We start from the raw sequence: 27,751 nt of genomic DNA, 5'->3' as shown, positions 1-27,751 counted from the left end.
GCAGAGAGAGCGAGAGAGACAAAGAGGAGGGAGGCCGACTCTCTCTTTCTTTCTTTATGTGGGGGAGGAGAGGGGGAGGATTAACCGGCTGATCCGCCACACACATTTCATATTAATGCACACACACAACACAGCAGCAGATCTTCATCAGGATCATCATCATCCTCCTCCTCATCCTCAGCAGCCGCAGCAGCAGCAGCAGCAGCAGCAGCGGTGGAGGTGGTGAGGACGAGAGACAAAGAAAGACAGACAGAGAGAGAGACAGGAGGGGGAGGGAGACTATCGAGACGTCTGAGGAGAGAGAGACAGGCCTTTTCCACCTCAACCGCCCGTCTGTGATGGCCGACCACATGTTCCAGCCGCTGTGTGTCTGAGTGTGTTGTTGTAGGTGGGTGTGTTCAGTGTGTGTGATGGGGAACGCAGAGAGCATGGAGAGCCAGCTGGCTGTGATCCGGTCCAGAGCTGCACCGGTTCGACTCCCGATGCCCGACCCCGCTGAGTTGGAGGAGAGATTCTCCATTGCACTGGTAGGTACACAACACACACACACACACACACACACTCGTACTCACTTCACTGTGTGTCATTGTTGGACTACAGACCAGGTGAACCAGGAGCTCCTGGTGATTTGGGTTGTTCTGCTGAGCCAGCAGTATGGTCCAGTTTAGATTCACAATTAGGCTCACGTTTCAGAGATCCAGCAGGAAAGGAAGCCCCTGATTTCTGTGGTCCAGACTGACGAGGTGCAGGTCTGGATCAGCGATCACAGGAGGTTCTGTCAGTCCTTTGAACACCTCAGTGACAGAGGGGGAGAGAGTCCTGGACTCCCGGATCCACATCGGGATCATCAGGGTTAGATCACTGAGTGGGTTTGGGCCAGACTTGGGTTCAGGTTCAGCACAGACACAGTGATGGTTCAGGACCTGGAAGGTCCAGATCCTGCCGAGGGACCCAGTTTTCCTGAACCTTCTGACCTTCATGAAACCATTTCTGTGTTTCAGAACTCGATGAATCTTCCTCCCGATAAAGTCCGCCTGTTACGTTCCTATGACAACGAGAAGAAGTGGGAGCTGATCTGTGATCAGGTGGGTGTGTCAATAAAGTTAACCAGTTTGAATCCGTCCGACACAAAGAACCAAGATAGGAGACGACTGTCCCGGGGCCGCCGAGAAACAAGAGATGGACCAGACGGGAGTCACTGGTGGGCAGGGCGTCATGTTGGGTGGTAAATTTGATGGTAAAGTGTGTGTGTGTCTGTGTGTGTAGGAGAGGTTTCAGGTGAAGAACCCCCCCCACACCTACATCCAGAAACTCAGAGGCTTCCTGGATCCAGCCGTCACCCGCAAGGTGAGCTGGGAAATGTAGTGTTATCCTCTGGTTCTGTCATCTGAAGGTTTTTCCCTCTTCGACCTTCAGCTGTCTCTCTCTCTCTGCCTGTCTCTCTGTCTGTCTGTCTGCAGAAGTTCAGAAGAAGAGTTCAGGAGTCGACTCAGACGCTCAGAGAGCTGGAGATCTCCCTTCGTACCAACCACATCGGGTACCTGTCTGTCTGACTACCTGTCTCCCTCTCCCTTCACTTGTGACTGGCTGTGTTCCTAATCTGTCTGTCTGTCTGTAGGTGGGTCAGGGAGTTTTTGAACGAGGAGAATCGAGGTCTGGATGTTCTGGTTGAATATCTTTCCTTTGCTCAGTACGCCGTCACGTGAGTTCCTGAGCAGACAGATCATTCCAGAGTGTGTGTGTATGTGTGTGTGTGTGTGTGTGTGTGTATGCTGTGTTGTGTACTGACCCTGATCCATCATGTTTTTCCTTCGTGGACACTGTTCAGGTTTGATGGAGAACAGTCGGAGACCGGAGGAGACATCTCGTCCATCGACTCCCCCTGGAGTCGGTCCATTGAGGATCTCCACGGCGACTGCAGCCTCCCCTCGCCCTCCTCCTCTGTTCCCCGAGCAGCTCGACACTCCATCAGGTACCAGACGACGCAGGTGACCCAGGTGTAGAACCAATCCGTCGGCGGATATCCTGCTGACCGTGTGTTGTCTGTTTGAAGTTCAGCTCTGGTGACTCGGTCCAACACGCTGCCGAGTCGTCGGACTCTGAAGAACTCACGACTTGTCTGCAAGAAAGATGACGTTCACGTTTGTGTCATGTGTCTGAGAGCCATCATGAACTACCAGGTAAGCAGCAGACTCACCTGGTCCTCCTGAGAACATCTCAGCCATCACACAGACCTTCATGTAACAGTCTTCGTCTTCCTCAGTACGGTTTCAACATGGTGATGTCACATCCTCATGCCGTCAACGAGATCGCCCTGAGCCTCAACAACAGGAACCCCAGGTCAGTGCTCGCCACCGCCGCCGAGCATCAGACATAGCCCATCCAAAGAGAAACTGCTGAGTAAACAACCACACCCCGGCCCTGTTTCTGTTCTGTCTGCCCCCCTGCAGGACCAAAGCTCTGGTGTTGGAGTTACTGGCAGCCGTGTGTTTGGTCAGAGGAGGACATGAGATCATCCTGTCAGCGTTTGACAACTTCAAAACTGTAAACAACCTTTAATCCTGCAACCTGATTGGTTTATGACCGACCGACTGACTGATTAGTTGATTGATCTGTTCCAGGTGTGCTCAGAGTCGCTGCGCTTTGAGAAGTTAATGGAACATTTTAAGAATGAGGACGACAACATCGACTTCCTGGTACGAAGACTGGTTATCGATACCTACGATACGATAACTACAAAAATCTGCATAACATCTGTTAACAGGCTTCTCTGTTGCTATGGTGACGGTGGCAGGTGGCCTGTATGCAGTTCATTAATATTGTGGTTCATTCGGTGGAGGACATGAACTTCAGAGTCCATCTGCAGTACGACTTCACCAAACTCAACTTGGATGAACACCTGGAGGTAAGATATGACATCATTAGCTTTCAGCCAATCAGAGGAGGGCAGATATCATCCGATGTACTGAATGCCTGGTGCAGCCAATCAGGAGACTTCGGTACAATAATCAAAGTGGCCTGTCTATCTTCCTCTCACCTGTCTCACCTCAGAGGCTGAAGCACACAGAGAGCGACAGGCTGCAAGTTCAGATTCAGGCGTATCTGGACAACGTCTTTGATGTCGGAACACTGCTGGAGGACGCCGAGACAAAAACAGCTGCTCTGGAGAGAGTGGAGGAGCTGGAGGACAGCCTGAGCACGGTGAGACAGACGAGCGTGATACCGTCGGCATCTGTCTGTCTCTGTCCTCCTCAGCATCTGCTGGGTGAGGAGAGACGGGCAGACTGAGAGAAAGACAGGTGCCTGACTGTCTTTGCTCTCTTCCTCAGATGTCTGAGCGTCTGCTAGATGTGGAGAACGAAGCGATGCTGAAGATCGTGGAGCTGGAGAAGCAGCTGATGCAAACCAACAAGGAGCTTGATCACCTCCGGGTTAGTGTTGTTGCTATGGAAATCAACACTGTGCTTTACAGTGCCTATGACTTTTACTGCCTATGAATTTGGATTTTCCTCCCAACAACGCTTTTAACACCCTAACCTGGTGCAGGAGGGGTACGCCAGCGCCAACACTCAGGTGCACACGCTGCGGCGGATCGTCCGAGAGAAGGACCAGACCATCCGTCGCCAGAGCCGATTAGAGCGCCAGGCTCAGGAGGCCCAGCAGGCTGGAGGGCCCGGAGCTCCTCAACCTCAGAGAGGGGAGGGGGACGGAGGGGTGGCTGACTCAACCTCCCCTTCCCCTCCACCCTGTCCTAACCTGTCCCTCAGGTAAGGCACATGACCGCTCCACCTGAAAAACACAGAAACCTGAGAGACGCATTTACACAACCGACACAGAGCCGATCACAGATCAATGTCAGTCTTCTAATTTGCAGCCCTGAGACAATAGCCTATCACAGCATGGGACCAGGGATGGGTGGAGCCTCAGGAATGCAGGCCCCGCCCCCACCCCCCCCTCCTCCCCCGATGCCAGGGACAGGTGGGTCAGTTTGCCCAATCAGAGTGCAGCTCTGATCCAGGTCACACAACACAACGAGGACTCACACAGTTTGTGTTGCAGAATGGGCATGACCTTCTTTCTCTCTTCTTCTCTTTGTCTTTGAAGTGTCCAATGGGCCGTATCCAGCCCCTCCCCCCCCAGCTCCTCCCCCTCCACCTCCGCCCCCCCCCCCCTCCCTGTCGGACCAGCGAGCTCACATCGTCTGCCCCCATGCCCCCTCCCCCCCCACCAGTGGCCCCACCCCTTCCAGGGTCAGGAGGGTCCCCGACAGTCATCTTCAACTCTGGACTGGCAGGTAAGACCTGGTCAGACCTGATCCAGTCTCGACCAGGCGCGTCCGGACCAGGCTTCAGCTCCATCAGCTGATCTTTAAGTCTACTGAGACCGGATGACATCATCTCATCTGTTGTTGTGGCTTAAAAACTGCTGTTAACCTTTGAAGGCTCTGAACTAAAGACCTTCTCTCTCTCTCTCTCTCTCTCCTCAGAGGGGCCGCTCAAGTTGTTCTGTAAGTTCACTTTACTCCTCCTAAATTTATTTTGTTTCCTCTCCATCACCTGTCCCCCTGATCACCTGTCCCACCGTGTGCCTCTCATGCAGCGGTGAAGATCAAGAAGCCAATCCAGACCAAGTTCCGGATGCCGGTGTTGAACTGGGTCGCTCTGAAACCGAGTCAGATTAACGGGACCGTCTTCAACGACATCGATGACGAGTCTATCCTGCAGGTAAGAGACCTGGACCGGGACTTAGCTGTGCTGGACTCTGTGTGTGGAATACCTGTCTCTCTGTCTGACGACCCGTCTCCTTCTCCGGACTGGACTCTGTGTGTGGAATACCTGTCTCTCTGTCTGACGACCCGTCTCCTTCTCCGGACTGGACTCTGTGTGTGGAATACCTGTCTCTCTGTCTGACGACCCATCTCCTTCTCCGGACTGGACTCTGTGTGTGGAATACCTGTCTCTCTGTCTGACGACCCGTCTCCTTCTCAGGACCTGGACGTGGAGGAGTTCGAGGAGATGTTTAAGACCAAGGCTCAGGGTCCGGCGGTGGACTTGACTCTGTCTAGACAGAAGCTTCCGCAGAAGGCTCCGTCCAAAGTGTCTCTGCTGGAGGCCAACCGAGCCAAGAATCTGGCCATCACCCTGAGGAAGGCGGGTCACGGATCAGAGGTCATCTGCCGCGCTATCCACATGTAGGTCAAAGGTCACCTGTCAGCAGATGTGACCTAAAGCGGTCTGAACCGTGAACGTGACCAATAATCGATCGGCTGTTGTCTCCGCAGCTTCGACCTGCGGACCATCAGGGTGGACTTTGTGGAGTGTCTGATGCGTTTCCTGCCGACGGAGGCCGAGGTGAAGCTGCTACGGCAATATGAGAGGGACAGGAAACCACTGGAGGCGCTGAGCGACGAAGACCGCTTCATGATGCAGTTCAGTCGCATCGAGAGACTCAGCCAGAGGATGTCCATCATGACTTTCATGGGAAACTTCAACGACAACGTCCAGATGTTGACCCCGGTAAGACAGATGGGCCGAGCACAGTGAGACAGGCAGGTGGAGGACAGACACTGTGCTGTGTGGACAGACTGTCTCACTCTTGTCTCTCCGCAGCAACTCCACGCCATCATCGCTGCCTCAGTTTCTATTAAATCGTCTCAGAAACTGAAGAAGATCCTGGAGGTCAGTGAGACATCAGCCGGACCGGAGAGAGTGGACGGATGAATGAATGAATGAATGAATCAGTGACATCACAGCCTGATGACATCATGTGATTGTTTTAGATCATCTTAGCTTTGGGGAACTACATGAACAGCAGCAAGAGAGGAGCCGTCTACGGATTCAAACTACAGAGCCTGGACCTGGTGATGACGCACACAGACACACAACTACACAACTACAGAGACACACAAACTACAGAGCCTGGACCTGGTGATGAGGCACACAGACACACAATTACACAACTACAGAGACACACAAACTACAGAACCTGGACCTGGTGATGAGGCACACAGACACACAACTACACAACTACAGAGACACACAAACTACAGAACCTGGACCTGGTGACCACAAACACACACAGACAACTACACATTGACACACACTGATATGCATTAACCCACACAGGAGCTGTGATGTTGTGCATTTTCCGTGCCCTAGCTGCTCGACACAAAGTCGACCGACAGGAAGCAGACGTTACTTCACTACATCGCCAATGTGGTGAAGGAGAAGTTTCCCGCTGTTTCTCCATTTTACAACGAGCTTCACTACGTGGACAAAGCTGCAGCAGGTGAGTCTGTCAGCCAATTACAGTGCAGCATCAGTGCGCTTGGCACCGTCCTCCTCATGTGTGTGCGTCTTCAGTGAGTCTGGAGAACGTGTTGTGTGACGTGAAGGAGCTGCAGCGCGGCATGGAGCTCACCTGGAGAGAGTTCAGTGTCCAACACAACACTACGCTAAAGGACTTCATCAGCAGGAACGAATCACGACTCAGCAAAGTCCAGGAGGACGCCCGCATTGCACAGGTGACACACACAGACACACTGTCAGACACACACTGAGGTGAGCCGACACTAACGAACCAGATGAACGATTCCTTCTGTGTGACCTTTGACCTTTAGGATGCGTTTGAAGATGTGGTCAAGTTCTTCGGGGAGAGCTCCAAGACGATGCCGCCGTCCGTCTTCTTCCCCATCTTTGTTCGCTTCATTAAAGCATACAGGGTGAGTCAGCATGCCCCTCTCCTTCAGAACACCGGGGCACCCACAACTGATGGGCGTCTGACTTTAACCAGGTTAAATGACTCGCCATCCTCTCTTCCCCTCTCTCTCCAGCTGGCGGAGGAAGAGAATGAGCAGCGGCGCCGTCAGGAGCAGATTTTGTTAGAGCAGCAACAGCAGCAGGAGGAGGAAGAGGAGGAGGATACGAAGGTGAGTCCACTATCACTGGTCCAAAGACAGAGTGTGCTGAGGTCATGAATGATGAAACACACACACACGCACCTTTAACCTTTGACCCCACCCCCTCCAGTCTCCATCCCACAGGGGGAAGCGACAGCAGCAGGAACTGATCACAGAGCTGAGACGGCGACAAGGAAAAGACAGCCGCCATGTTTACGAAGGAAAGGATGGCGCAATCGAGGACATCATCACAGGTAAAAAAGGTCCACGTCCAGACCCGCTGCTATCTGTCTCTCCACTGATTGGCTCTTTGCATTTTGCCTACAGCTCTGAAGACTGTCCCCTTCACCGCCCGATCAGCCAAACGCAGCTCTCGCTTTTTCTGTGACCCCACCCACACCGAAGAGCATTACTGAGGGGGGGTCATATTGGCCATGCCCACTTCTAATCAATGGGACCAATCAGCACTTTGAACATTTCTGCTCGACCCTCGATGACGCTGTGGTTTGTTGAGGATTTTTTTGTCAGACTGACACCCAAACATCACATGACCTCTGACCTTTGGCTTTTCGTTTCCATGGTGACCAGAAAAAGTCAAATGTCTGGCTTTGATCCAGAACCAGGTCTGGATCATGTCTGTGGTTCTTGCGGGTTCCTTCAGTCTGTCTTTAACTGGTTCTTGTACAGGGTTCTACTCCGTCTCTACATCGTGTTCTACTGTGTTCTTCTGTGTTCTACTGTGTTGGCCTCTCAGAGCCGGGAAAGTCCAGATTCAATTTTGTCAACAGGAAACGTGTCACTCCACGTTTCTCTCCAGTCACAACCTGGTCCAGAACCTGTCAGTCCTATCTCAACTGGTGGCGTTAGCCATTAGCTGTTAGCCACAGCCACCTGACCTGAAGATATCAGTCTGCCATACCTTCACTGAGAAACCTGGACGAGACCTGGACTGGACTGGCTGCGGCTGAGAAGAAGGGCCCAATACGGATACACCTGTAAAAATAAGGACTAAACCAGTTTCCGCTTTGGAGACCTGGAAATCCTGGAAAAGTCCACAAAGGGTTGTCACACCTGGACCAAATGCACAGCTCTGAACTCAGACGGACAAACCAGGACCTGCAGTATCTCAGTCCCCCCCCCTTCACTTCATCCCTTGGACACCGATGTCCCCAGGAAAGACATGAGACAGCACAGTTTTCTATGTGTACAGATGTTTTGTAGAGAGCTTAGCTCTGCTGGTTCTGTGTTGTGTTTGTTGGTGGTGACTCTGCACTTGGTGTGGAAATTAAACGCACCCTGTCCACGATGCCACCATGTATTCATTAGGCCTCAGTTCATGAATCACATTACACACAATCCTCAGCATCTGCCACCTGTCACCTCCTCATCAGCTCCAGAGTCCACCCAGTGGAGAAAAGAAAATGGCTGCTGTTGTCATGGAGACTTTTCAGGTGTACAGTGATTGGGTTCAACAAACATGGTGCATTTAATGTGACGACTTCATAACAAAAGTCAAATGCTGTCAGTGAAATGCTTTTAATGTGAAGTGTGAACAGACAAATTGATACAATCCAGTCAGATGGATTCTGATCGGCTGTCAAATATCAGGTGACATTTTCCTTGTTTCCGATTAGCTGTTAACCAACACTGAAAATCAACAATTCATTAGTGACTCAGATTGGCTGTTGATTAATCAGCCTACTGATCACAGGTGATCTGTACTGTGATTGGTCTGCTGTTCACCCTGTGAATGAGTTTGAAGGTCGACCTTTGACCCCAAGTCCTCTCACCTGTAAATAAGCAAACAGAGGAGCATTCAGCATCCTCAGATACACCTGGCAGTTCCAACTCTGGAGTCATTACAGGTCAACTGCTGTCTCACCCTGAAGATGTGTCCGGCAAGAGGCTGCTGGCTGCGCTCTGATTGGTCCATACCCAGAGAAGCTGAGGTAACATAGAGGTCAGAGTAGTCCGGACCTCCAAAACAACAGGAAGTGGTCTTCGTCACCGGGAAAGAGACCGTCTGCAGGCGCACACCTAAGGCCATACCAGGGACCCTTCATCTTCATCATCATCATCATCATCTTTACCATCATATTCACCTTCGTCATCATCATCATCACAGTCAAAGCGACCTGGATAAGGTCACATGACTGTGTGTCTAAATGAGAATAAGCAGGAGAACCAACCTGTAACAGGATCGATGTTGATGACTCGTCCTCCGTTGTAACAGGCCACCCAGAGACGACCTTCAGCATCAACTGTCATACCATCAGGAAGCCCCTCCCCCTCCTCCATATGGTATACCACACGATGGTTACCTTGACAACACCACCACACACACACACACACACAAGACAGTGAGAGCAGTACGACTGCACACAACAGGAAAAGTGTACACAACAGGAAAAGTGCACAGTTACCAAGGTGACCAGAGTTTATGTCGTAGTCAAACGCATCAACCTTCAAAGACAAACTGTCAATGTAGAAAAATGTCTTTTGATCCAGAGACCAGTCCAGACCATTAGATATGTCCACCTGAGAGACAGACAGGGACAGACAGACCATTAGATATGTCCACCTGAGAGACAGACAGGGACAAACAGACCATTAGATATGTCCACCTGACAGACCATCAGTTCTGTTCCCCTTAGACAGACAGGTGAAGTTACCTGTCTCAGGTGTTTGGTCACTTTGAGGTCGGAGGTCACAGAAAAAAGAGATCCTTGATGTCTCTGAACTTCGGCAGGTCGCTGCTCAATCCCCATCGTACCTGAGACACATCACACCATTACCATAACAACACAGGCAGGTGGCAAGAAGGTGATCAGAAACACAGGCACATCAGTTCCCATGGAAACCATCATCGTTGTGATCCTTGACAGTCTCCCCGTCACCAGAGACCGGGCAAATCAGGTCAGAACGTGATGTTACAGCTGCAGCGTGAGGTCACGTACAGGACAGAAGGGAGCGAGTCAGGTGAGTGGACTCACCTGCCAGGAGTCTTCCAACGGGATCGACCTTTCCATCGTTCAGGCGGTTGTTTGGTTTGTCCTCATCAACCTCTGTCAGTGATGTCAATGTCCGAGTGGACCAATCCAGAGCCACAATGTTGCGTCCCACACCTGCTACATAACCACCTGACCTCCGAGGAACTGCAAAGCCCACCATGTCACCTGGAGACAGACGGGTGACATCATGTCGTGCAACAGAGGTATCATTTTATGAACCTGGTTGACTACGTCCTCCAAGCTGATTGGCCGACCTGTGTCCACAGACTGAATCTGATTGGTTGCTGAAGTCCAACGATTGATTGTCTTTCCGGCAATGTCAACAAACAGCAGCGTCTGGTCTGACTCCTCCCACACCGGCCCTTCACCAATCAGAGCACCTGTCTTCACCACGCACTCCACTTTCACTGACATCATCACCTCCGGAGATGGACCAATCAGGGAGCAGGATTCACCTCCGTCACAGCAGTCACACACTTTACGGCACAACACGACGTGATTCTGCTGAGATTCCTTTCATAAGCTGTTTTTGTTTGTTAGGTTACGTTTCAGAAATCAAACCTCAAACTTTTATGGCTCTCGAAGTTTCCTCCGATTTCCGGCACACGAACTGAAGTCAGTTTTAGAGCCGGAAGAAGCCGTTCCTGTAACTCCACTTTGTTGACATCCACACTTTCCTGGTTTGACTTTTTCAGCTACACGGCTACGAATATGCGCGCGTGCACGTGAAAAATGTGCAGACTGACCTGCAGCGCCGAACTCCTTCGTCAGCACGAGGACACTTCCTGATCACCTGACAGTCCCGCAGCCAGCAGACGAGCCTTCAGGTCAAAGGTCAAATCCAACACTGGACAGAGGTCCAATGAAAACCTGTGAATTTAATCCTGTATTTCACTTATTTCAGTCAAACATCCACATTCCTTCACTCTGCTCTTTAATCAGTATTATTGAGTCAGCGTAAACAGCTGATTACAGGGGCAAAATGTCACGTGACCTCTGCTGAAGAACACAAGATGGCGCTGAAAGCTCTGGAAACAAGCAGCAAGTAAATAACCTTTGTGAAAACAACAAAAGATACAAAAAGTGAAAACAAATTCTCCTGATGCTTCAGTAAAACTAAGCAAGATCAGCTCCTGACTCTGCTGCAGTCCACGCCAGTTCAGAGACACTTCCTGTTCTGTGAGCAGCTCTGGGGACAAAGTGAAGGGACAGTAGGAGACAGGAAGCTAAACTGGGAGCACAGGAAAGAGTGCTACTGTTACTGAGCTATGATTGGTCGGTCACTGTTGGGGGGAGGGGTTCAGTTCCAGACAGGAAATAACTTCCATTAAAAAAAAAAAAACCGCAGAAGAAGAATCAGGTAAATCACAACATTAACGCACAGGAAGAAGAGAAACAGGTTGCCATGCTAAGTAAGTTAATGTAAGTGGAGGATCGCTTTTGGGCAGCAGACCCGTGCCTATGGTAAACACAGGATCACTTTTTGGCAGCCGTGGCTCTGGCTCGGTTCAGTCTTTCAATCAGCAGCCGGTCAGAGGCAGGGCATCTGGACAGGACCACCACCATCTCTGATTCATTCCTTCGCTCGATGGCAGCGTCCGCTGCCCCCTCAAGGTCACTGGTGAAGAGAGCAGGAAAAAGAGTCACTCAAGTGGGCAAAGGTCACCTGTCTGATGATGTCACTGCTGTGCTCCATCTTACCTGACAGCCAGGTGAGCTTTAACCTTCTGCTCAGGCGTCACCTTGGAAACGTACTTCTTGGCTTCATACTTGTTGTTACACTTAATGCAAACTTCAACGAACGCCTGAAAGAGACAGTGGTATCTATCCTTATTTAAAAGCACATCAACAATCATCCCTTTTAAACTTTATTCGTCTTTAGATTGTGTTCCTGAGGGGTTGTTACTGTTACCAAGTAGCCTATAGGAGACTTCTTGCTCTTGGAGAACTTCTCTAATTCCTCCCACTCCTCCTTCTCTGCCAGAGACTTCAGCTTCAACCACCAATACCTGCACAGGTGAGACAGACGGGTAAGATGGACAGGTGAGACAGAAACAGGAGGACAGTATCTGAGATGTCACCTTTTATCGGGGACCCTGAAGTCTCTGTAAAGCTGTTCTGCCTGTTTGTGAAGTCCCAGCGCCAACAGAGCTTCCATGGTTGCCTGGAAACAGGAAGTGACGACACATCGCACTTAGTGACAGCATCCTATAAAAACAGCCCTTGAAGCTCGCCTCCTTCTGTCTGAGCCCTTCATATACCTGCAGAGACAATCCCAGTAACCCTGCCCCCTTTTCGTCATCAAGTTTCCGTTGGAAACGGAGCAAGCGCATTTCATCTTCTGTGGCCTGGAGGGAGGGAATAGAAAGACGATAAATCGGCCACAGCCTGACATCAGGCCAACAGTTAAAGCCTCATGAACATGAACATGCTACCTTTGCAGCAAACTCGTTCTTGGCTTTGTTGTACTCGTCCACAGCGCTCTGCAGGAGAGACAGGCGGCTCTCCAACCTCTGCTGACAGACAAGAAGCAATTAACACTGAAGTCATATGACGGGCAGTAACCATGGTAACCACAGTCCCCGCTGGCTGTTACCTTTTCTCTGTAGCTGGCTGTGACGTAGTAGTTGGCGAGCTCCTGATGATCGTCATCCTGATTGTAGAGATCCTTCAGAGTTTCCTGTTCCTGTAGTTTACAGAACTGAAAACAGAAAACCAATCAATACACCATCCATTCATAAACGTCAGATTTGTTTAGCTTAGATACAGATGAAGAGCAGAAAACCAGAGGAACATAAACACCATGAAGCTGTACCTGTCTGTAGAGACTCAGAGCGACCGGCTGGTTCCTCAGAGTCATGAAGAAATCTCCTCTATTCATCTCGCTCTTCAGATAACTCACCACTGTGTACACTAGCAACCCAGGACAGGTAGATCAGTGACATCATCATCACACAGGTAGAGGGTGGAGCCAACAAACACATACCCAGGTCAGTGTCTCCGCTCTCCACAGCTTTGCTGAGGGCCAGCTGACTCCTCTTCATCTTCAGCAGCAGAGGAACCTGCTCTCCAGATCGAGCTTCAAAGTCCAACAACTGAGGACAAGAAGAAACAGCAACACCTGAGATACACCGGAGTATTTAATGAAGTTCTGATGCCTGGACCTTTATTCAGAAGGGACAGACAGGAAGTGAATGTGACTACCAGGTGTTCAGATGTTACCTTGATGGCAAGCTCAGGGCGTCCACACTCGTACGCTTTAGCAGCAATGTGTGAGTAGGACACACCAGGTGAGTCTCCCACCTTCACGCACACTGCTCGAGCTATGGCCTCATCTGATAGGTCCTTCTGCTGTACCTGGACACGCCCATAGACACATAATTGGTCAGTTTTGAGGGGCTGAGGGGGTGGGGACAGAGCAGGTGAGGTGGCTTACCTTACATGAAGCCCAGTGTTTGAGGACTCTACTGACTCCCTGATAATCAGGAATCTTCAGGTAACGACAGATTTCTATTGCCAATGGATACAGGCGGCGATACACCAACCTGAGAGACAGACGGTTTCAGACAGACAGACAGAGGGACAGACAAGTTGGCTCTGTTAACTCACCTGTCAATCAAAACCTGAAGCGTCATCTGTTTGAATCTGAGGTTTAAGGTCAAGGAGTTTGTCACCATGGTAACAGTGAAGGCTGAGAACAGTTCTGTCTGAGCTCGGCTCCCATAATACATCTGTCATGTCAGGATACTGTGTGTGTGTGAGCGGCAGACCGACGCCAGCCTCTCTGACGGCGTTCAGGACACGGAGCTCCCTGCAGGTCGACACAAACTGATCTGGACTGTAGTCAGTCAGGAAACACTTCCCAAAAGACGCTGCCTGTTGGCCGAGAAGTCACATGACCTCACATCAGTTTTCACTGTATTTAACACCATTATGGTTGTTTTATCGCTTATTTTATGTTGTGTTGTGTAACAGTCTCACTCTCAGCAGTGATTTCTGTGTGTTGGTGTCATATTCATGAGCTGCCGCCTCCACACACTGTCTGACTGATTCTCCCAGCATGCTTTGTTCTTTAATCTCCCTCAGGTATTCATCGGCCTTCTGACTGCACTTCTATACATACATACACACACACACACACACACACACAAAATCAGATTTCCAACAATAAATTAAATCCAATGCAATCAGACAGACCGATACCTCGTACTCCCGGTGGGCCTCCAGCAGCAGGGCTCCGGGGGCCATGGATGCGATCTTAAAGATTTCCTGGCAGACCAGAGGAACCTCCTGCAGCAGCTCCTGATTGGTGGAGCTGATGATCCGGACTCCATCCAGTTCACCCACTAAAACACACGGCTCCTCGATGGGGAACATAAGGTCAGGGTCAAGGGTCAAACGGGATCAACGGGCAGCAGCCCAACAAATGTCCACTGGTCTGTAAGTGGTTCCATTGTGTAGGATACTGGACGGTGTCCCTGCAGACTCCAGCCACCAGGAGGAGCCTGTCCCACAGCAGGACCACTGACGGCTGCTGGCTCTGAGGACGGCGACACCTGGACAGACACACAGGTCAGGGAACAGGTGGAGAGACAGGGGACAAGCGGGGGGCGGCAGGGGACATGTAGAGGACGTACCAGACCATTTGTTTGGGCGTTGTCATCTTTTTGGTGTCGACTTTGATCAGTTCATCCTACAGACATACAAATGAGATGTCACTCATCCACACAGAGCCCCCCTCAGGGGAGACACGTCTGAGCTGATTGGATGGAGGAGCTGCTTACCTGGAGGTGGGAGGGGCCTAACCACAGGTGCCCTGTGTCAGTGAAGAGAGCCAGGTATTTATAGCTGAAAGACACAGACATGTGGACGATACTGCCGCTCAAAGGACTGACACCTGGAGGACACTGAGACAGACAGGCGAGGTTACATACCTGTCTCCTTACTCCTTACTTGTCCGTCAAATTCTCTTTCTCTATCTGTCTCATGCTCTCTGACCTATGTGTCTGTCTGTCTGTCTTACCACAGCAGTGCAGGATGTGTTGTCCAGGATGTAGAGTTCAGGTCCATTGGACAGAAGGACTTTAGTCTGTCTGTCCTGAGTGAGGACAACCCAACTGGATGGCTTGCCATGCAGACCTGAGGACAGACAGAGACAGAGAAAGAAAGACAGAGAGACAGAGAGCAACAGACAGGTCAGAGAGAGAGATAGGGGCAGACAGTGAGAGAGAGAGAGAGAGACACACAGGTCTTACCTGGAACTTCAGGTAACCTGCGGAGCTTCAAGTCATCAATGTTGGTTGCCAAGGTGAAGCGGTAAGAGCCTGTTACTATGGCAACACCTGTCCCATAAGGAGAGTGGAACACTTTGGCCTCCAATACCTGAGTCTGGACCACTTCCTGTTTCACACAACACACCTGTCCGTCACTGAAGGGTTGGTTAACACAACTTTCCATCCCTGGACAGATGTTTGTGAACACACCTGTCCCAGACTGAAGTGTCTCTTGAAGGATCCAAACAGATCATAGATCAGAACTGTTCCGTCTTTTTGAACACACAACAATTCATCACTGACTGTCCAACCCAGCTGGACCACAGGACCACTCTTCCACTGTGACAGCAGAGAGACAGTGGGACAGACAGACAGAACGGGGGGGGGGGTTGTAAAAGAAAATAAATTATGAGAAATGTGATTGTTTAATAGAAGTGCCTGTCTGTGTCTCTGTGTCCTTACAGGGAAACTGGTGATCTGAACTCCAGACGAAGAGTAAATCTCCAACAGTGGACGAGAACTTGGAGAACATCTGTGAGGTTCTCTGAGGAAAGCTGAGAGACAGACATGTATGAGGGGGCCAGACAGGGATTGGAAGGACAGACAGGTATTTGGCAGGGTTTACCTATGGGTCCTCCATATGGAGCAGCTGCCACCAAACTGTCTCTGAGTCCGTCCTGAAGGTTCCAGCTCATCTCATACAGATCTGTCTTCCTGCACACAGAGACAGGACAGAGAGAGAAAGATGGAGAGAGACAGACAGGACAGAGAGAGAAAGAGATGGAGAAAGACAGACAGGACAGAGAGAAATGGAGAGAGACACAGAGAGACAGACAGGACAGAGAGAGAAAGAGATGGAGAAAGACAGACAGGACAGAGAGAAATGGAGAGAGACACAGAGAGACAGACAGGACAGAGAGAGAAAGAGATGGAGAAAGACAGACAGGACAGAGAAAAATGGAGAGAGACACAGACAGACAGACGGGACAGAGAGAGAAAGGGATGGAGAAAGACAGACAGGACAGAGAGAGACAGACAGACAGGACAGAGAAAAATGGAGAGAGACCCAGAGAGACAGACAGGACAGAGAAAAATGGAGAGAGACACAGAGAGAGAAAGACAGACAGGAGAGAGAAAGAGATGGAGAAAGACAGACAGGACAGAGAAAAATGGAGAGAGACACAGACAGACAGACGGGTTAGAGAGAGAAAGACTCTATTACAAACTATCGTTCTGTCGAAGCAGCTCTGGTTTAAACTATCCGGAGAGTCCGGACTCCGGTCAGCTGAGCTCGGTGGACTCGGACTGACCGGTAGAAGGCCTCTCCCAGCGGGTTCCAGTTGGCTGTGATGAACGCCATGTTCCCTGGATCCGCCGACGGATCCCTGTTAGCTTTAGCTTTAGCTCCAGCAGTCAGCTGATGGGCGGAACGCTCTTCTTCTACGGTCCGATAAGATGCACTTCCTGTGTGTCCGCCTCCTGGAGGTCAACACGCGCCTCACAGGCAGGGTGGAGTCCAGATCATGGACGGACCGAGGAGGGGACCCGATCCGGATCTGAGTCCAGAGAGACTCGGTTTTATTCTGGAGGGTTCGGTGTGTGTGATGAAAGTCTCAGATGCCTTTAAACTGTCACAGTAAGACCCCCCCGACATTCCTCCTCCATTGTTTTTGTTTTCCATGATGTTGATTATCTTCCTGTTTTCTCTGTTCTGTGTGTGAAAATCTTTGTCCCAATATAAAACGAGGGAGAGAGAGTTTCCTTCCAGATGACTTCATTGTGAAAACATCCCCCCTCCAGATAAACAGTCTCCTCAGCCCTGTTGCCCTGGTAACCCCCCCACCCCCCCTCAGGGTGTGGTGCACACAGTCATTAACCCTTTCAGCTCCAAGTGTTTCATTTTGTTGGTAAATAAAAAATAACATCCTGTCACTGAAACAGAATCCGTTCATGTCTGTTCTTCTGTGTATGAGATTTTTCATTAATATAATTAATTTATGTTTTTGCTATTTTTTTATCTTATCTGTGTGTTTTCTTGGTTCAGTTTTATATTTTGATGTCTCTTTTGGACAAACAGTGAAGACTGGAAGTGGAAGTGAAGCTGCTGTCATCTGTTTTCAACCCTAAACTCTTTGTCTCTGCAGCACTGAAGGAGTTAAAGGTGTGTTTGCTTCCACAGTTGGGAGGTTAGAGGAAAGTTTTCCGCACAGAGAGAGAGAGCAGGGAGGGGCGGGCGAGTGCTAGTCTGTACTGGTTTCTGCTGCAGGAAAACTTTGACTTATTTCGGAGTTTTTGGTTCATCATGGTGACCACTGAGACCCATCAGAGCCAGGACCTGCTGGTCCCCGCCCAGGACCAGGATCTCAAGGACAAGATGCAGGAGGATCAGGCCTCACCTGCATCTCCTCTGGCAGGATTTGACCCAGAGAAGATGACTCAAGGTCCCGTCAATGCCATCACGGTCCTGACGCTGCTGGACAAACTGGTCAACATGCTGGACGGTGTTCAGGAAAACCAGCACAAGATGGAGGTGAGAGGGGGCCAGACCAGTAGTCCAGGACCAGCAAGTTTACTGCAGACAGATCTGTGATTCCAGGCTGAAACACCCAGTCCAGAACAAAATGCAGTCACACAGGTCTCGTGTTAGCAGGAAGGGAACTTTGATTTAAAATTGCAGCTTTGTGGAGATGAAGAATGAGAAAGAAGATACTTCATGTTTCTGTAAAGACCTGAAACACTGAAGCATCCAAAGTCATTGTGAACTCACTGAGGTCCAGTCACCGCCTCGACAAACTTCACACGTTCCTGAGGACAATCTGTCTCTGCCCTCTGACATAAATTCATTCTTCATAAATCTATAATCTATTTTTTATTTTGTGTTTGGCCTTTGACCTGCCTGACAGGGGACAGGAAGTGAAACTTTGGTGAAATTGATTGGTAATTGACTTGTCATTGGTGGATTGTTCTTCAGGTGCACCAGGTAGAAATGGAGGGCGTGGTCAGAGGGATCCAGGCGGATATGACCAAACTGTCCAAGAGTCACAGTCACACGTCCAACAGTGTCAGCAAACTGTTGGACAAGAGCCGCAAACTGTCCGTCACCATGAAGGAGGTAAGGACACTCAGCCCACTCTGTCCTCTCACTGTCCCTGTTACCTGGTCCTGAGTTTGACTCTGAATCACGTCTCCATTTCATCACCTGTCCCATCCTCACAGATCCGTGATAAGATGGAGCGTCAGGGTATCCAGGTGAGGAAGCTGGAGGCAAACCACGCACACCTGATCAGAAGAAACAACTTCAAGGTTCTCCTCTTCCAGGTCAGTGTCAGCGCTGCACCCTGAGGACTCTGAGGTCAAAGGTTGGAGGCCTGGTCACGCCACACACTACCATGCATGCTGGGCGATCTCTCTGAGGCCTCCTGCTTCATAGTCTGCAAAGATGATCTAATCTGTGAAATCTCAGAGTGTCTCTCTCCCAGTCATTTTCATTTGTGACCTTATTTGGTCAAAAACGTTTCAGGAAGTGAATCGGAAAGGCTTGATGGTTTGGTTGTCATGGCAACAGTCAGGAGCAAGTCAAAATTTTCCCCCAGTGTCTAAATGTCCTCACAGCGGAACCCACCCAGCGTTCTGCTTCTTCAGGAGTTCCTCTGTACTTCCTCTGACATCACATTTGTGGCTACAATATTTCAGTCAAGCCTGTTAATCAACCCCAGACCAAAATCTGGCTGCAGGTCTTTTGAAAGCCTCACTCTTAGTTATTCCCACTCAGACTGGAAAGGTGAAGAACCAGTTCTGTTAGTTACAGTATACCGTCCACCTGGTCCGTACTCAGAATTCCTATCAGAGTTTTCTGAGTTTATATCAGAGTTAATACTCAGTACAGATAAAATCATTATCCTGGGAGATTTCAATATACATGTTGAAAGCGTCAGCTCTTACCTACATTAGACAATAATCGTCTACTGAATACAGCAACTCCTGAATCAGCTGCAACGCCTCTTTTACATCTGGAATCATTCTCACCTCTGAATCTCTCAGAGCTAGCTTCTATAGTTTCATCATCCAGACCGTCAACCTGTCTATTAGACCCAGTACCAACTAGCCAAGAGATTTTTTTACTGAATTGAGCCGTTCAGTCTAGATCTGATTAATTTGACTTTATCTTTGGGTTATGTGTCTCAGATTCTTAAGACCACAGTCATCAAACCCCACCTTAAAAAGCCGAACCTTCCATTCATTTCTAAAATCATTGAGAAAGCTGTAGCAGACCAATTACACGACCACCTGGATGGGAGTTTCTGTCAGGCTTTAGAGTTCATCATAGCACAGAAACAGCGCTGGTTAAAGTCTCCAATGACATTCTAATGGCCTCAGACAATGGATCAGCCTCCACCCTTCTCTTAGATCTCAGTGCTGCATTCGACACCATAGATCATAATATTTTACTACAGAGACTGGAACATGAAATTGGAATTAAAGGAACTGCACTAAGGTGGTTCAAATCCTACTTATCAGATAGACATCAGTTTGTTCATGTTAACAACAGCTCCTCCTCGTGTACTGTAGTCAGTCATGGAGTCCTGCAGGGTTCGGTACTTGGACCAATCCTCTTTACGCTTTATCTGCTTCCTCTACGCAACATTATCAGGAGCCAAATGAAGTCACTCAGATAGTCAGACTGCAGACATGTCTTGAAGACATAAAAGTCTGGATGACCCAAAATTTTTTACTTCTTAACTCTGACAAAACTGAAGTTATTGTACTCGGTCCTAAGCTCCTCAGAGAAACCCTAATCATCTCATCAGTCTGGATGGCATTAGCTTGGCTTCCAGCGCCACTGTCAGAAACCTTGGAGTCACTTTTGACCAGGACATGTCCTTTGTCCCTCACATATAGTGCAGGCCAAAGGTTTGGACACAGCTTCTCATTCAAATGAATAGGAAAGTGTGTCCAAACCTATGGCCTCTACTGTAAAACAAGTCAGTCGGGCAGCTTTCTTCCACCTGAGAAACATTAGGAAAATAAGAAACAGCCTCTCAGGATGATGCAGAAAAACTAGTCAATGCATTTGTAACTTTGTAAATTCGTAAATTTTCCCAGCATTCTCATTTTCTCCCTCAGGAAGAGAGCGAGATTCCTCCAAGTGCTTTTGTGAAAGATCCTCCACCGTATCCTCGAGATGAGATTGTGGAAGAAGCAGGTGAATCGGCAGTGGGCGTCATTGATGGAAATGAGTCCCAGGAGGCCAGGCTCCACACCATTGACCTATCATCTGATGAGGATGTGGGTCTGGAGGCAGAGTTAGAGGAAGAGGAGGCATGGGCTGATGATTTGGAGAACATGGAGAAGTCCAGAGCAGAAAAACTGAAACAATCTAGTCTGAAAAAGGTCAGAACTACAGCTACAAAGGTGCTTGATTCAGGAGATAGAAGGTCTAATTTTCCTTCCTCTTCCAGGTTGACAGTATTAAGAAGGCGTTCTCCCGGCAGAACATTGAGAAGAAGATGACCGAGATTGGAACAAAGATCGTGTCTGCAGAACAAAGAGAGAAGATCAAACAGAAAACCTCCAGCCTGAAGGTTTCACCTTTGACCTTCAGCATTAGGAAGGTACTGGATGTTAGAGCGGGTTCTCCCACATTTCACGAAAGTTCAATCCAACATTTCCATGTGCACCACAAGGTTCTCCCTCAATTTCCCTGAGGTTCCCCGACACTCCTGTGACCTTTGACCCCTTTGTTTGTGTTTCAGCCTCGCAGCAGCTCTGAGTCTCAGCCTCCTCAGGACTCTGCTCAGTCCGAGGCTGAAGTCCAGCTGTCTCCTGTAGACACTGCTGAGCTCCAGGTCCCGTTCAACGAGGTCCATGCCCAGCTGGCCCCATCTGACCAAGAGGAGGTGAAGGAGGTGGAGGAGATGGAGGGGGTGACCGCGGCGAAGGAGGTGAAGGAAGTGATGGAGGAGGGCAAGGAGGCATCATTTGTGGTGGAGGCAGATCTGTCAGTGATGTCAGAGGGTGTTGCTCAGGCGTACGCTCTGTCATCCACTCTTCCTCAGGAGGAGAAAGGAGACGAGGGAGCAGCAGAGGAGGAAAAGGAGGAAGAATCCTAAACACTGCAATGATTAGTCCGAGTCGATCAGGCGAGATCTGACCGTATTCTGGAAAATTCTCTTTATTTCTCTCTGAGAGTGAAATGTTCAGACTATTATTAGCCTAGTTTAGCTCAGCTTAGCTTAGTGTCAGGGCTGTGAAAGGAGGGTGGAGTCTCAGAGGGAAGTGATGAGTTCCCCTGCACCAGGTCGGTTCTGATCCGTTCTGTCTTCCATCTTCGTTCTGTTCTTGATAACTTCTGTCTCTGACGCCTCCTGATGTGAAAACCTTGTCCAATGAGAGGAGGAGTTCTTCAACACGCAACTTCCTGTCATGTTCAACAAACAATTGGAGAGCTGAGGTTTTCACAGGACGAGGATAGTTAGCTTCCTGTCTGTGTTTCTTCTTGATACTGATTGGTAACTAATAATCAGCTCATTGATAACAGTATTATCATATTACAATATTTTAATCATGCTGTTGATGTTCTAACACGCTAACACAAAACAGAACTCTGCTTTCAGTGAACCTGGTAGATTCTCCCAAAGTTTCCTCTGACATTCCTCTCAGGATCCCCTCAAGTTTCTACAAAGTAAAGACACCTGAAGGTGCTCCAAGTTCCCCTGAATGACGTTCAATTAAGAACCTTCCTACAGTCCCCTGAATGAGGCGCCACACAGGTTCTCCTGATGTCCATTTCAGGTCCCTAAGATTCCTTAACATTCCTGAGGTTCTCCTGACGTACTCCAGAGGATCCTGTCAGATTACCTCTTTTACTTTGTAAGTTTGAACGTATTTAACCGAAGACATATGTTCTAATGACGTTCTCTTAGCTTCCACCTGAAACTTTTTTCTCTGATCAATAAATAAAATCAGCTAATAGAAAAATTATTCATTCATTCCAATCAGTCAATCGAATCATCAATCAATTTGGTCTTTTACAGTTTTTTGATTGAATGCTATTTTATCTGTTGATTTCTAAACAATATTCCTCTGCTGATTAATAACAAACCTTTTTTTTTTCAGCAGTTTTTAACCACAGAATGAATGGGTGTTGCTGATGAAACAGACTGATCGAACATGTTGATCAGTTTGTTTTCAGATTTAAACGTCAATGTTTTTGGGATGCCAAAGATTCTTCATCAATGACTCACCTGAACTCAAAAACAAACAATAAACTCTGAGTGACCACATTTTTTTCCTGTCTCTTCTTAATCAACACCTGCACCAAAACCTGGACAAAAACCTAATTCAGCCCTTATTGAATGAGTTTTCTTCAACTTTCTTTCATGTAATGTTTTTAATTCTATTTTTAGTTCTTATTTTTAGAGTTGTTTTTTTTTTTTGCCACTGTGGAAATGATTTGACTCACACTTTGCTGTTGACCTTTGACCTCCTCTGGGAGGCTCAGCCTAGGAATGGGGTGTTCTCTTCAGCAGCCAATTGGAGACTCCAGAGGGTGGTGCTTTGAACGAACAGACCAATAGGGTGAATGTGGGGCAGATCCTCTGGCTCCTCAGTTACACAGACCAGTCCTGAGCTACAGACTCCAGCAGGAAACAATCTTAAGATCAGTCTGAACAGTGTCCTCCTCATCCTCCTCCTACAGATGGACTTAGTGGCCTCCTCAGGTCTCTCTCTGGTCTCACTTCTGTCTCTATTAGCATGCAGCATCCAGATGTTAGTTGCTGTCCTGCTAACACGCAGGTATGGTAGGCGGAGCTCTGTACAGGACAGGTGGATCCTGCTGTGGCTCTTCTATGATGTCATCGTCCACCTGACACTGGTAGGACCAATAAGTCAGACTTTTTGAAGCATTTTAAGTGTCAGAGTTCATAAAAAGGCCTTATTGTTCCCATGTCACTGGTTTACAGGAGGGACCATTTGTCTACATGTCTCTGGTTGGGACAGTAGAGACAGCTGAAGGTCCACTGGCTGAACTATGTGAGTCCAACATTTTGTTTGTATGTCAAATGCAGAACTTTTACTGTCATCCACCTGTCCTTCTTGTCTGTTTGTCCACCTGTCTCTCTGTAGGGAGGGAGTATGGTAAAGCTGATAGTCGTTGGTTGGTTTCTGATCCAACAATCGTGTCCATAGAGATTCTGACTGTCGTCCTCGACTCTCTGCTCGCAGCCCTGCTTATCCATGCAGTACAGACCGACAAGTACTACAGGTACTACGGGTACTACTGGTAGTACAGGTACTTGTGTCCTGGTACAGGCGGTGTTCTTACAGTGACAGTCTGTATTTCACAGACACTTCCTGCAGATCGCTCTGAGCGTGTGCGAGCTGTATGGCAGCTGGATGACCTTCTGCCCTGATTGGCTGGTTGGCAGCCCCAACCTGAACACATCCAGCTGGCTCTACCTGTGGGTGTACCTGGTGTTATTCAATGGTGTCTGGGTCCTGGTTCCGGTCCTCCTACTAGTCCATTCCTGGTTCTCTCTGAAGTCACTGCACATGCTCAGTAGGGCCCACGGGCTCACCATAAACAAGAAGAGAATATAGGCAGTGTTTGCATGAAAGTATCAGTTTGATGGAAAATGGAGTTCACATGACCAGATTTCCCTCCTAAAGTGAGAACTGCTGGTCAACTTAAAATTCTTCTGTTGGTCTGGGGTCTAGGGCCCAAGTCCTCATCTAGATCCAAGCTTCATGGTACTGAATCCAGGGTACAGGTCCAGGTCCACGTCCAGGACCTGATTGTGAACTATTGATTCATTAACACAGAAACATTTTCATTTATGCTTTTCAATAAAACTGAACACTAAACTTCATAAATGCATTTTAATTCAAATTGTTGAAAATGTTTCAGTTGTGATTACCCCCTCACTCATTCACTCACTCACACACGCACACGCGCACACACAGCCCCCGCCCCCCTCAGCTCTTCCTGATCAGTTTGTGGACTGACACAAAGGCCTGTTGGAGGCCCAGACCCTTTAGGGCGCTGCAGCCCTGGATCTCCCAGAGCCGGTCAGTGTGACTGGGCAGGTCCAGATGGGTGGACACCTTAGGGGTTGGGGGGGACAGAGAGACCTGTGATGAGAGGCTGAGAAGGAAACAGATCCATCTAGTGCCTAATCAAATGTGACAAATAGTCCAGCTCCAGGCTCAGTCCTGGTCAGGTCCTGTGTCTCGTACCTCTCGTATGGTCATGGAGTTGGGCAGATCCTTCTTGTTGGCCAGAACCATGAGAGGAACTCCTTGTAAATTATCCTCACTGAGGATCTTCTTCAGGGCCTTCTGGGCCTCCCCCATCCGTCCTGGATCACTGCTGTCCACCACGAAGACCAGGGCCTTGCAGTCATCTAGGTAGTACCTGAGGAACAGCAGGGTGTTGGGCCGCTGTTGTGTTTTATTTATTTTGTGACGGAGGTACCTGAGGTGTTTACCTCCAGCTGGATCTCATGCTCTTCTGTCCTCCAACATCCCACACAGTCAGAGACGTGTTCTTGTCCAGGTCCAAAGTTCCCACGTTAAATCCAATGGTGGGTGAGGTGTCCATCACCTGCAGGTCACAGGGATACATCACACCTGAACACAGGGAGGTTTACCGTTGATCACCTGAAGACCTGAGCTGACTCACCTGTCCTGTCAGCAGTCTGGCCAGCAGAGTCGACTTTCCAGCTGAGTCCAGACCCATCAGGATCACCTGAGTACACAAGTTCACATTAGAGGCCTGAATCTGAGTCCTGCTCAGGTTCTGTCTACAAACAAAGACTGGCTGAATCAAAATCAAATCAGATCAGATTTATTTATTTCATGCCAAATCATAACAAAGTTACATCAAGGCACTTTACATACAGAGCAGGTCAAGCACTTTACGAAACGCTTTATGAAATGATTTAAAAAGAGGAAAAACGTCCTTTAAGAGGCAGAAACCCCAGGCAGAACCGGCTGGGGGGGTTGAGAGAGAGCAAAACGGGGGGTCAAAGCTGGGTAGAGTAGGGAGAGAAAGAGAGCAGAAGGAGGGGATATTCAGTACGAATGAAGTTCATCGAAATGATGCTGGATGGAAGGAAGGTCAAAGGAACTGATTTACCTGAGGAGAGCTGGAGGAGCGGGCCTGACCCATCACTCTCTTCTTCTTCTCTTCGAATAAAAGCTGGTCTGACTGAAACTTACCTGTCTGACTCAGGTGTGTGCATGTAAATTTATGTCACGTGACAGAGTGACCGGTCTGACTACATTTTATGAGCCTGTTTTCAGCCCAAACTGTGACCTGCATCAGAGGATTTACATCACATTTACATTTACAGCAGCAGTTTCTCCGGAGCTTCCTGCGTTCATGCTGATTATCACATTATTACTGTGTTGATTTTCTGAATGTTGAAGTTTAATCGATAATAACCTGGAGCCGATGATCCTCCGGTTCAGCGGCAGGAGGAGGAGCCCTTACCGGTGAGGAGGGGTTTGTCTCCGGGTATAAAGCCAGCTCCTCCCGCCTCCTCCGTCCTTCTCCTTGCTCCTCCGGCGGTTCCTTCCCACTTCTTGTCGGTTCTCCTCCATTATGGGCTTCGGTGACCTGAAAGCGGCCTCCGGCCTCAAAGTGCTGAATGACTTCCTGTCGGACCGGAGCTACATCGAAGGGTCAGTCCGGGAAACCGGAGGAAACTCCGAGCTGCTCTCCGCCGCCGGCGGCGCCATCTTGGCTGCAGGCTAACACAGCGTGGCTAATAGTTAGCCGACAGGCCGCTACATGACCCGTTAAAGCTGAGCCGTGTGAAGCTGTGGAGTCGGGGCTAGAGCCCGGACATCGAACCGGCTTCAGGCCCTGGAACTTTTACTGTAAAGTGTCGTTTTATACATTTGAGGCCTTAAAAAGCGACATATTCCCGTTAACGTGGAGCCACGTGATGCTAACGGGCTAACTAATACACCGTGTGGAGTGAGGCCGCGTGTTTCAGCCGCAGAGGTTACAAAAACAACCAACACATCTGCTTCAGAGCTGTCACTCACAATCTAGGTGCACGGTATACAAGTGAAATATGCCTCTAAATTTTCTAAGCTCGTTTAGCAGGCTGATCCTGGACCAGGTCTGGGTCCATATGAGGGACAGATGTCTCACAGGTTATCATCCAGTCAGGTGTCCTGTCCTCTGCTCCGTCCTCAGGTACGTCCCCTCTCAGGCCGACGTGGCGGTCTTCGAGGCGATCTCGTCCCCACCCCCAGCTGACCTGTGTCACGCCCTGCGCTGGTACAACCACATCAAGTCATACCAGAGCCAGAGGAGCAGGTGAGGTGTTGAGCCTTGTGCTCTGAGGACAGGGCAGGTGTGATGGCAGTGATTTCAACTCTACCTCCTGTCAGCCTTCCAGGAGTGAAGAAGCCTCTGGGTCAGTATGGCCCTGCAGGTATTGCCGACGCCACCTCCGCCTCAAAGGACGACGATGACGATGATGACATTGACCTGTTTGGCTCTGATGAGGTGAGATCACAGTGATGTCTTCAGTAAGATGAATGAACTCAGCCAGATGACGGGTCCTGAGCATTTGATTCTCTGCCTGCAGGAAGATGCTGAGGCTGCCAAGCTGAAGGAGCAGCGTCTGGCAGAGTACGCCGCCAAGAAGGCAAAGAGTACGTGATGTCATACCAGTTGTAACAATCACATGACCTGATCAGTGTGTCCAAATGTCACTGACATGTTGAAGAGGGCCACTCCCTGAGTTTATTTATTTTTTTAACTAAATCTGACTGGCTGACTCTCCGTGATGATTATCCAATCACCATCTTTCGGCTGAATGCCTGATGGACACCTTCATTAACCTGATGAGAGTCTTTGTCATGGACAGCAGCTGTGTGGTCTGGTGTGGTTTCCATGGTAATGTATTCCTCCCTCCTCAGAGCCCGCCCTCATTGCCAAGTCATCGATCCTATTGGACGTGAAGCCGTGGGACGACGAGACGGACATGGCAAAGCTGGAGGAGTGTGTCCGCAGCATTCAGATGGACGGGCTGGTCTGGGGACAATGTAAGACAGCTGGAGTGAATTGGATCCAGACTGGTTCTGTTGGAGTTTTGTTACTTAACTAACACTGACACTTGACATGATGATCTAACTCACCATCTTTCGGCTGAAGATGTGATGGAAACGTTATGATCTGAAAACTGTTAATGCTGCTGGTCCAGCTTCCTGCAGTGATCTCGCTGGTCACATGATCAATCACTGTCTGTGTGTCCTACAGCCAAACTGATCCCGGTGGGTTACGGCATCAAGAAGCTGCAGATCAACTGTGTGGTTGAAGACGATAAGGTGTGTTGACTGGGCTGCTGTTTACGGTGGGGGGGGGTCCCCTGAAGGTGTTCTCATGTGCGATCTTTCTGTCCTTAGGTGGGCACGGATATCCTGGAGGAGCATATCACGGCCTTTGAGGACTTTGTCCAGTCGATGGACGTCGCTGCTTTCAACAAGATCTGAGAACAAAAACTAATAAAAACTCTTCATACAAACTGTTGTTGCCTGTTGTTCTTCCT

The 27,751-nt window shown here is 49.2% G+C and overlaps 7 protein-coding genes across 11 annotated transcripts; 4 read left to right on the top strand and 3 right to left on the bottom strand.

The window, feature by feature from the left end:
- Nucleotides 1–410: 410 nt before the first annotated feature.
- Nucleotides 411–7,314, top strand: fmnl2b (formin-like 2b). Its single transcript, XM_029514777.1, is given in 28 exon segments — nt 411–527; nt 1,002–1,085; nt 1,267–1,347; nt 1,461–1,537; nt 1,619–1,702; nt 1,829–1,972; nt 2,054–2,180; nt 2,264–2,340; nt 2,451–2,544; nt 2,622–2,696; nt 2,795–2,905; nt 3,052–3,201; nt 3,330–3,431; nt 3,547–3,767; nt 3,875–3,978; nt 4,105–4,205; nt 4,207–4,294; nt 4,600–4,724; nt 4,989–5,191; nt 5,282–5,516; nt 5,610–5,678; nt 5,780–5,860; nt 6,159–6,288; nt 6,363–6,523; nt 6,620–6,721; nt 6,833–6,928; nt 7,029–7,152; nt 7,226–7,314. Coding segments are annotated over 28 exon segments (3,252 nt in total).
- A 1,110-nt stretch (nt 7,315–8,424) lies between these two features.
- rgn (regucalcin) lies at nt 8,425–10,356 on the bottom strand. The gene is made up of 7 exons (XM_029514800.1): nt 10,164–10,356; nt 9,892–10,074; nt 9,571–9,671; nt 9,322–9,436; nt 9,088–9,219; nt 8,781–8,935; nt 8,425–8,688 (listed from the first exon to the last, which is right to left on the bottom strand). The coding sequence occupies exons 1-7, from the start codon at nt 10,324–10,326 to the stop codon at nt 8,638–8,640; spliced, it is 900 nt and encodes a 299-aa protein (XP_029370660.1). The 5' UTR covers nt 10,327–10,356; the 3' UTR covers nt 8,425–8,637.
- Nucleotides 10,357–11,367: 1,011 nt separating this feature from the next.
- vps16 (VPS16 core subunit of CORVET and HOPS complexes) lies at nt 11,368–16,940 on the bottom strand. 3 transcript variants are annotated; one of them, XM_029514780.1, is made up of 24 exons: nt 16,493–16,939; nt 15,808–15,896; nt 15,645–15,736; nt 15,393–15,521; nt 15,165–15,309; nt 14,933–15,048; nt 14,694–14,816; nt 14,547–14,602; nt 14,376–14,465; nt 14,113–14,284; nt 13,891–14,022; nt 13,658–13,785; nt 13,519–13,554; nt 13,346–13,454; nt 13,132–13,266; nt 12,896–13,004; nt 12,725–12,822; nt 12,506–12,610; nt 12,345–12,425; nt 12,171–12,257; nt 11,991–12,073; nt 11,822–11,918; nt 11,611–11,714; nt 11,368–11,527 (listed from the first exon to the last, which is right to left on the bottom strand). In XM_029514780.1, the coding sequence occupies exons 1-24, from the start codon at nt 16,540–16,542 to the stop codon at nt 11,386–11,388; spliced, it is 2,508 nt and encodes an 835-aa protein (XP_029370640.1). In that variant the 5' UTR covers nt 16,543–16,939; the 3' UTR covers nt 11,368–11,385. The 3 variants fall into 3 exon arrangements, with proteins under 3 accessions (XP_029370640.1, XP_029370643.1, XP_029370649.1); XM_029514783.1 differs by having other exon boundaries at nt 12,345–12,422; nt 16,493–16,937; XM_029514789.1 differs by lacking the exons at nt 13,658–13,785; nt 13,891–14,022; nt 14,113–14,284 and having other exon boundaries at nt 16,493–16,940.
- A 441-nt stretch (nt 16,941–17,381) lies between these two features.
- cavin2b (caveolae associated protein 2b) lies at nt 17,382–22,465 on the top strand. Of its 3 annotated transcripts, none has more exons than XR_003841247.1 (7): nt 17,382–17,712; nt 18,154–18,294; nt 18,399–18,500; nt 20,307–20,573; nt 20,642–20,794; nt 20,936–22,052; nt 22,299–22,465. XR_003841247.1 is itself a non-coding variant. In XM_029514091.1 (7 exons), exons 1-7 carry the CDS (start codon nt 17,485–17,487, stop codon nt 21,290–21,292), a joined length of 1,134 nt encoding a protein of 377 aa, XP_029369951.1. In that variant the 5' UTR covers nt 17,382–17,484; the 3' UTR covers nt 21,293–22,465. The 3 variants fall into 3 exon arrangements, 2 of the variants coding, with proteins under 2 accessions (XP_029369951.1, XP_029369941.1); XM_029514091.1 differs by having other exon boundaries at nt 20,936–21,124; nt 21,239–22,465; XM_029514081.1 differs by having other exon boundaries at nt 20,936–22,465.
- Nucleotides 21,925–24,638, top strand: ebpl (EBP like). The gene is made up of 5 exons (XM_029514117.1): nt 21,925–22,052; nt 22,882–23,058; nt 23,147–23,216; nt 23,310–23,448; nt 23,531–24,638. The coding sequence occupies exons 2-5, from the start codon at nt 22,882–22,884 to the stop codon at nt 23,781–23,783; spliced, it is 639 nt and encodes a 212-aa protein (XP_029369977.1). The 5' UTR covers nt 21,925–22,052; the 3' UTR covers nt 23,784–24,638.
- arl11 (ADP-ribosylation factor-like 11) lies at nt 24,049–25,989 on the bottom strand. The gene is made up of 5 exons (XM_029514130.1): nt 25,321–25,989; nt 24,865–24,930; nt 24,671–24,786; nt 24,420–24,597; nt 24,049–24,287 (listed from the first exon to the last, which is right to left on the bottom strand). The coding sequence occupies exons 1-5, from the start codon at nt 25,351–25,353 to the stop codon at nt 24,159–24,161; spliced, it is 522 nt and encodes a 173-aa protein (XP_029369990.1). The 5' UTR covers nt 25,354–25,989; the 3' UTR covers nt 24,049–24,158.
- Nucleotides 25,717–27,727, top strand: eef1b2 (eukaryotic translation elongation factor 1 beta 2). Its single transcript, XM_029514105.1, has 7 exons — nt 25,717–25,868; nt 26,392–26,514; nt 26,589–26,706; nt 26,789–26,855; nt 27,123–27,248; nt 27,463–27,530; nt 27,609–27,727. Exons 1-7 carry the CDS (start codon nt 25,789–25,791, stop codon nt 27,693–27,695), a joined length of 669 nt encoding a protein of 222 aa, XP_029369965.1. The 5' UTR covers nt 25,717–25,788; the 3' UTR covers nt 27,696–27,727.
- Nucleotides 27,728–27,751: the final 24 nt, after the last annotated feature.

Source organism: Echeneis naucrates, chromosome 2 (genome assembly GCF_900963305.1).
Source record: "Echeneis naucrates chromosome 2, fEcheNa1.1, whole genome shotgun sequence".
In the NCBI taxonomy this organism is placed as follows: domain Eukaryota; kingdom Metazoa; phylum Chordata; class Actinopteri; order Carangiformes; family Echeneidae; genus Echeneis; species Echeneis naucrates.
The sequence above is the reverse complement of the archived record's forward strand: the minus strand, read 5'-3'. Positions and strand labels throughout refer to the sequence as shown.